This window comes from Lipotes vexillifer, unplaced genomic scaffold (assembly GCF_000442215.2).
Source record: "Lipotes vexillifer unplaced genomic scaffold, Lipotes_vexillifer_v1.1 scaffold1117, whole genome shotgun sequence".
Classification (NCBI taxonomy): Eukaryota; Metazoa; Chordata; class Mammalia; order Artiodactyla; family Lipotidae; genus Lipotes; species Lipotes vexillifer.
The window spans coordinates 1,260,696-1,268,876 of NW_006778824.1; the positions used below are offsets into that span (position 1 = coordinate 1,260,696).

General features: G+C 52.9%; 1 protein-coding gene across 1 annotated transcript in view; it reads left to right on the top strand.

Annotated features, from left to right (window-relative positions):
• Positions 1 to 4,766: 4,766 nt before the first annotated feature.
• The window catches only part of BNIP3 (BCL2 interacting protein 3), a 10,900-nt gene continuing 7,485 nt past the window's right edge, over positions 4,767 to 8,181 (top strand). The window contains exon 1 of the mRNA XM_007452002.1: positions 4,767 to 4,812. Within this exon, the coding sequence (XP_007452064.1) occupies positions 4,767 to 4,812 (46 nt within the window). The remainder of the gene's footprint in view (positions 4,813 to 8,181) is intronic.

Below are 8,181 nucleotides of genomic sequence, written 5' to 3' on the forward strand. Positions count from 1 at the left end.
CTTCCCCTACCCAGCTGGGAGGGAGGCTAAGGATGTAAGACCCAGTATTTTAAGTTCCTATGAATGAAAAGTTGGGAATTCAGGCACTGAGCAGGGCTTCAGGAGTTGAGCAGCCAACAAACATTATTAAATGTCTTTTACACATTAATTAATTAACTGAGGGCCTCCACCCCCTTCCCAGCTCACCAAGCTTGTTTTTGGTGTCTGTGTGTTGTCATGAATGCATACTGAATAATTATTTGCTTCTAAAATGATGATTATTCTTTTTTTTTTTTTTTTTTTTTTTTTTGCGGTACGCGGGCCTCTCGCTGCTGTGGGCTCTCCCGTTGCGGAGCACAGGCTCCAGACGCGCAGGCTCAGCGGCCATGGCTCACGGGCCCAGCCGCTCCGCGGCACGTGGGATCTTCCCGGACCGGGGCACGAACCCGTGTCCCCTGCATCGGCAGGCGGACTCTCAACCATTGCGCCACCAGGGAAGCCCTATTCTTAATCTTTGATCTGTCGGGTATTTCATAAGACGATCAAGATATTTTTTCTTCTTTAAGCTTTTATTAAATATACTCTTACACCGTCCTTACAGTCCCAGGAGAGACCCTCGCTGTTGTAATGTATTAATCTTCTTTAGAGCTCAATTTGCTATCATTCTACTCAGTATGTTTGCAGGTGTATTTCTTTTTTCAAAAAAATTATTAATTTAATTTATTTATTTCTGTCTGCGTTGGGTCTTCACTGCTGCCTGCGGGCTTTCTCTAGTTGCGGCGAGTGGGGGCCACTCTTCTTTGCGGTGCGTGGGCTTCTCATTAAAGTGGCTTCTCTTGTTGCGGAGCACGGGCTCTAGGTGCGTGGGCTCAGTAGTTGTGGCTCGCGGGCTCTAGAGAGCAGGCTCAGTAGTTGTGGCGCACGGGCTTAGTTGCTCCGCGGCCTGTGGGATCTTCCCGGACCAGGGCTCAAACCCGTGACTCCCGCGTTGGCAGGCGGATTCTTAACCACTGCACCACCAGGGAAGTCCCAATACTGATGTATTATTATTAAAGTGCGTGTTTTATTCTTATCTTCTCCGTGTTTACCTGAAATCCTTTTCTGCCCCAGGAGGCGACCCTGGGCACCACATTTCATTTAGACTCGAGTCCCCCTTGGCTCCTCTTGGCTGTGACGGTTTCTCGGTGTTTCTGTAGTTTTGATGGCTTGACGATTGGAGGAGCGGGGAGTTTATAGAATGTCCCTCTGCTGGGCAGCGTCTGAGGTTTGTCTGGTGGCTGAACTGGGGTGGTGTGTTTCTAGAAGGAAGACACGGAGGAGGTGTCCTTCTCGTCACGTCCTATCAGGGGCGTGTACTCTCGACACGACGCATTTCTGCTGCTGTTGACCTCGACCACCTGGCCGAGGCCGTGTCTGTCAGGTGTCTTCACTGTCCAGTGGCTCCTTCCCTGTCCACGCTGTGCTCTCGGGAGGAAGTCGCTCCGCGCGGCCCACACTTAGGGGGAGTCGTGCTTCCCTCCTGGGGGCGGTGGAGGGTCGATGGAATTTTATACAGTGTGTTTGTTCTTAGATTTAAATTTGCTCGTGGGCCCTGAACAGGGCTACGTGTGTGTGTCATGCGTGTCTTTGTGCATGTTGTGTTACTATGTGTGTTGGATGGGTTGTGTGTATGTATGTTGTACGTGGTATGCGTAGTGCGTGTGTGTTGTATGTTTTGTGTGTTGTGCGTGTGTGTTGTATGTTTTGTGTGCTGTGCGTGTGTTGTATGTTTTGTGTGTTGTGCGCGTGTGTGGTACATGTCTATGGTATGTGTCTGTGTGTGCATGTTGTGTGTGGGTGTGTTGTGTGTATGTTGTGGTTTGTGTGTTTGTGAGTTGTATGTTTTATGTGTTGTGCGTGTGTTGTATGTTTTGTGTGTTGCACGTGTGTTGTATGTTTTGTGTGTTGTGCGTGTGTGTTGTACGTGTCTATGGTATGTGTCTATGTGTGCATATGTTGTGTGTGGGTGTGTTGTGTGTATGTTGTGGTTTGTGTGTTGTGTGTGTGTGAGTTGTATGTACATGTGCTTGTGTTGCACGTATATCATGTCGTGTGTGTGTATGTGTGTTGTGTGTATGTTTTGTTGCATGTGTGTAGTTTTTGTATTGTACACGTATGGGTGTTGTGTGCATGTCGTGTTGTGTTGTTTGTATCTGTTGTGTGGCACGACATCTACGTCACTTACTCAGGATTCTTCTGTGTGGGAGGTTTGTCTCTTTTCCCTTGTTTACTTGCTTATTCAATCATTTATCTACGTTAACATGGGCGTGGGAATGTCATTCTTTGGGTGATAACCCACTGCCACGTCATTGCTCACAGAGCTCCAGCTGGCCCCCGTGTCTTTTCAACACCCCCTCCTCGCTATGGCTTCAGTGAATATTTTTAAATCAAAATAATATACACCCAGACAAAGAAAATCAAAATAATACAGGTCACAAAATGAAAACTGGAGATCTCTTATCTCACTCCTGAGAAGCAGCCATTTTTAACCACTTCTGCTTCCAGTTCTTCAGGTTATGACCAACATAGCTTTGAAAAATAGATGTGAATAACTCCTTTTTCAAGTTAGGACAGCATCTACTGACTCCCTCATGAAAAATAAGAGATTAGCTCATTTCCCTATCGATCTATCCCTAGTTTTGATATTGGAACTAAACATGTTTCCTATTTAGGTCTTTTTAAAAATAATATACCTAAGTATCTATTTCTGGTTCTATAAACTTTAGACAGCACCTCCTGGTGTCTGCTCCCCTAGGTGGCAGAACAGAGCCTCAACGTTACCCTTCCCCTCGGCCCCCTAGCCTCCCAACATTGTCAGGGTGCGTGAGTGGGGCAACCTGCCCTGTCCACCTTCTGCTCCCCCTCTCCACCAGTGCCAGCACGAAAAGGGCTTCGTCAGCAGGGTGGTCTCAAGCTGGGGCGCACCTGGGTACACAGGAAGACTTTTCAAGGAGGGAGAGACAGGGTAGTTTGAAATAAATTGTCCTAAACTTTTCCTAAAATTGACCTGCCTGTGAACAGTTTCTCCCTACCCCCTCCCACCATCACCTCCTCCTACTCGCATCCCTTCGATGCTGTGGAGCTTTGCTCTGGGCTGTGCAAACCATTACGTTTACAGTGATGCTGTCAAAAGTCTAGGCCTCAGGCCTCCCTCATGTGGGGTTCTCCAAGTGCTGGAACTTGCTGGGAGTTGCAGAGGGCTCCACACGGGGAGGGAAAACCAGGTGCAGTGAGAAACATTTCTGTTTAAACACTTTCAGGTAATTGCCTACAGACACTTCAGAGGACTTGGAAAATCTATAAGTTTCAGTGAGCTTAGCAGGTTGCAGGATGCGACAGTACCCAAAAGTCCAGTATATTTCTGTATGTTATCAGTGAGCAACCAGATGAAATATACCCATAGTAATCACAATAACACAAAAATATGAACACTTAGGGATACATCTGACAAAAGATGTGCAAACCCTGTACACCGAAAACTAGATATTGCTGAGAAAACAAGATATTGCTGAGAAAAATCAAAGAAGACCTAAATAACAGAGAAACACACGGTGTTCATGGGCTGGAAGGCTCCATATGGGCAGCTTCCCGGGTGAGGGGGACCGAGGCGCTGGGAGAGGCACCAAGGCAGAGGTGCATTGTCCGAGGGGCTTTGCAGTTTGTCCTCTGCGGGGACGTTGCTTGCTGTTGTCCCCGGTTGTACCCACTAGCGCACAGCTGCGACAGGGCGTCGTTTGGTAAGTGCACGTTGACCAAGTGAGAATGAGGGTCCAGCTGAAAGGAAGGCCGGCGCTTCCACAACCAGAGAGAAAGCTGAGAATACCAACGCCCCTCCCAAGAGCATCCTCATCCAGAAAGGAAACCAAGATCCCAAATGAGCACAGCGGTGGCTCCTACTCAGAGGTGCTGAGCGGCGAGCCCCACGTGACCCAGGGCGGAGGGGCTCAGGTAGGCCCACGGAGGCGGGGGCCGGGGGGGCGCGGCCCACTAGAAGTGGTGCTTGGTTGGGGGACCGAACGTCGGTCATATTTGGCTTCCTCTGGTTGGTCCTGAGTGGGAGACAGCGGCAGGAATCGGGGAAGCTGTCAGTCAGCGACCAAGTCCTGGCCGCTTGGGCTGATTGTTCCAGGGGCTGATGTGTGGCTTGCTGGACCAGCTGCTAGAGACACTGTCTGACTTCCTGTCGGTCCAATTTACAGCAGGTGGTCGCTGCACTGCAGGTGAGGGGCGGCCTCGCCGTCGGCCGCAGGGTGCGGGCCACAGCCCCGGGTCCGACTCTACACGCAGCCGCACTGTCAGCCCCCCGTCCCTTCCCCGGCCCTGTGTCTGAGGGGGCGCAGTCAGGCCTCAGGCAGAGTCGCGGAAACGAGTCGCCCCGCCGGGCCCCTCCTCCCGCCCGCCTGTCTCCAGGCGGTGCCGGCACGTCCCGCGCGCACCTGCAGGACGCCCGCGCCCCGCCCCCGCCCGGCTGCGCACGCGCGGCCCCCTCCTCGCGTCGCGACCCGTGCACGCGTCGCACGCGCGGCACGCGCCGCGCGCCCTCGCGCACGCGCAGGCCCCGCCCCACGGCCAGTGGGCGGTGCCGCCGCTTATCCGCGGAGCTCCGGCCGCGAGCGTCAGTCATTTGGAGCCGCGGGCGGACCGCGCTCTAGCTACCGCGCCGTTCCCGCTCCCTCTTCCTCCCCCTCCTGGAGCGCCCGCCGACCCCAACCCCGACCCGCAGGCCGCAGCGCCCTCGCCCTGCCGCCATGTCGCAGAGCGAGACCCCCGGGCTGCAGGAGGAGAGCCTGCACGGTGAACGGGGGCCGGGGGCCGGCCTGGGTGTGGGGGGCCTGCGGGGGAAAGGCGCCCGGCCTGCAGAGGAGGGGCCTGCGGAGGGGCCCCCGTCTCCGGGTCGGGGCGACCGAGGCGCCGACGGCGTCCCAAGCCCGCGCGGTGCCTGGTCTTCCGAGGTGCAGCCCGGTGCTGGTTTCGGTGCCGGTGCCGCTGCCGGCGAGCAGGCGCCCAGACTTGCGGTTGGACTCGTGGACTCGGGTTGTGAGCCGTCCGCGGCTCGGTCCGGAGTGGCTGGGGAGGACGGGGTCCCGGGATTCGGGGCGAGCCGCCGTGAGAGGAAGAACTCTGAAAACGCTGGGCCGGGGGCGCGGCTGGTCTTTCCTTATTTACGTTCGCTCGTCCGGGGGTCGTTCAGAGCCCAGCTCGGGGTTGATCTGCGCGGGGGAGCACGAGGCCCCGTGGCCGCGGTGCGTACACCCCGCCCCCTCCTGGGAAGCCGGGGCCGGAGGCGGCCTTGACCCACCCGGCTCTGGCCCCGCGGGGCCGCCCCCGGGCCGCCGCCTCCGGCCCCGGTGAGGAGCCCGAGGCCCACGGGTTGGAGGAGGGGCCGGCCGCCGACCTTTATTCTCTGAAGCAACACTTCAGGCGGCGGCGGGAGCTCGTAAATAAGTTTTGGAGAGGGCCGTTGAAGCCTTAGAGAGTGAATTTTAAAGTTTCGTTAAGATTTAAAAATCTTTATACTGTCGGGATTTGAGCTACTAGTTTCTCGTATTCCTCAAAACAAGATTTCACTAGGCAAGACTTGGTCTACTGCGTTGTATAATTTAAAACTACAACCGCAGCTTAAAAATCCTGCAATCGCTCTTTAAATTTCGACAGTGACTGCTTTCTTTGAAACAGATTAAGGGATTGAATCTTTTGTCTTACAGAAGATCCAAGGAGTGTTTTGTAAACTGTCTTTTAAAGTCAGCCCCGTTATCAAACTACTTAGTTGCTAATACGGTCTGTTTTATTAGTGGGTCAGATTTGTCGGGAAGAGTTCGGAGTGTCCTGAGCGGCTCCATCTTCGGTCCTCGATTGGCAGACCAAACTGCTGAGTCATTAGCAATGCAGAGTGCCAGCTCGTGGGTTAAAAGATTTTTCTGTTTTGTGTATTCTATAAAAAGACAGTTACACGCTGAGTGGAAAGTGTCGAGGATTCTCCGGGCTGCGCTCTCCGGGATACGTGCTGCGGGGCACTCGCTCCCCGGCCGCCCGGTGTGGGAGGAGTCACGTGGGGCCTCGGCCGCTCTGGGAAACTGAATCCGAGCAGGGATTGGTGGCTGGGGCGACACTTGTCCTCTGCTCTGTGTTGATTTGATTACCTCTTGTTTACCTCGGAAAGAACTGAGCCTTGGTCGCTGAGCCCGCAGACTATGGCAAACCTTTCCCCTTTGCTTGTATCCTCGGACCAAATGTTTCCCCTGGGTTCACAGCGAAGTTGACGTTGCCTCTCGGCCCCCTGTTCTCTTCTAGTCAAAGCTGTTAACCAGCAGCAAGATGTCGTATATTTCTTTCTTGTCCTCAGATAAACAACCCCTAATATGCAGGGAGGAGATGGAGTTTTGTGTTATTGTCACAGCATCATGGGAGGGGGTGTGAACCTTACTTCCCAGAAGACCCACCCCCAACCCCTGCTGTGCTGGGAGCGGTGCGGGGGGGGGGTGGTCAATGCAGTAAGGTGCTCCTGGTTTACCCTGAGACAGCCCCTGCCCCTTCACGCACTGCTCTGTCTGCAGCCAGAGGGTTCCGCTGCCCCAGGCACCCACCGCGGCTGAAGGTATGAAGGGGAAGAGAATTCGCAGTTCTCCTGTCATGCAGTTTGGGAGGGAAGGGGTTTCAGGCACCTAGATCCTGGCCCCTCTACTTTTCACAGATGTTCACAGTGAGGCCCAGAGGTGAAGTGAAAAACGGGGCAGGCGGGCGCGTCCGTGACAGAAGACATTAGACAGAAGGATGGGTGCGATTTGCCAGCTCCTGTTAAGATCCAGGAACCTGAATGACTTACCTGCTTGACTTTATGTTCAAAATCACTTGTCGGTCAAGCCTCTCATTCCTGTCCCATCCAACTTGAGAAGCTTTTAAAAACAGTAATTTCTTAAACCCCACCTCTCCCAGGGAAGGAGCCCTCGGATGAGGTTGGTAGTTGCTCTGCCCCAGGCTCTCCTCAGGGACTCCACCTTCTCATTAATCCCACAGTCGTGAAGGTCGGTCCCCTAGTAGTTTTCAACCCCGGCTGCCCGACATCACCGTTACGGCTTTTTCAAAATAAATGTACCAGGGTTCCATTGCAGCATATTCCCAATGAGGATGTTCAGGCCGCCGGCTTAGACTTCTGGAGAATGGGGGGAAAGCAGCACAGGTGGTCCTCCATAGCCAGGGCTGAGAGACCTGCTACCCCGGACTAGGGTGTGGAGCCTCTGCCAGCTGGGGCTGGAGGGGAGTGTTTGCCCCAGAATGTAGGAGGGCCTGGGGTCCCACAGTGGCGGCAGGAACTTTGAGAAGCTTTGCACAGAATATTTAGGATGAACATTGTGGGTGCTATAGTAAAGTTACTTGTTAGAGTAAGGGTTCCTTCCACAGGCTGAAAAAGTACTGCTGTCTATCTCTGTTTTCAAGCTGGGTAAATCAGAGACAGCTGGAATCTATTCCGCCACCCAACCAACCAAGCAGTGGCTCAGTGAACTACGGTTAACACTTCTGCATGTGTTCCTAGCTTGCACTCAGTTAACAGCAGTAGAGTTTAGCTGAATTAAATGGCACCTATGTCTTACCCAGTAAGTAGCTGTGTGTTTGGGTAATTCCTGTAACCTCTCTAGGGCTCTAAGATGTGATAACATTTTGAGTTACAAATCTTGGGGCCCACAAGTCATCAAAGTCAAAACATGGTCTTTATTTTCTTTGGGACCAAGGATCGTGGAGGTCACAGGAGATTTAAAAAAAAAAAAAAAAGAAAGAAATGGGTTAACTCTAAGGCCTGTCGGTTTTCTTTCTGTGGTGGTGTAATATTGGTAGCCTAGGCTTTCCATCCATCTCATCTGCCTTGTTTTCGTGCCCTGTGTCTTGTTAGCGTAAATTACAGGTCTTTGTGGGCAGGGACATGAATCAGGGTGAAGCTTGCCTGGATCAGCGGCTTCACCACCTGTTTTTTTTTTTTTTTTTCTCTGAGGCCTAATTACACCAATTATCTGATAGGTTATTTGGGATTCTGAGGAAGTGTTATAAGGTTACCCTTCAGCAAACCTGAATCCTGTCTTTCTTGCTTAGAAAGGTGAGTGATCTTAATTGCAGATGCAAGTAGATTAATGGCACACCTTGTCTTCATTTTCCAGGAAGCTGCTTTCCCTA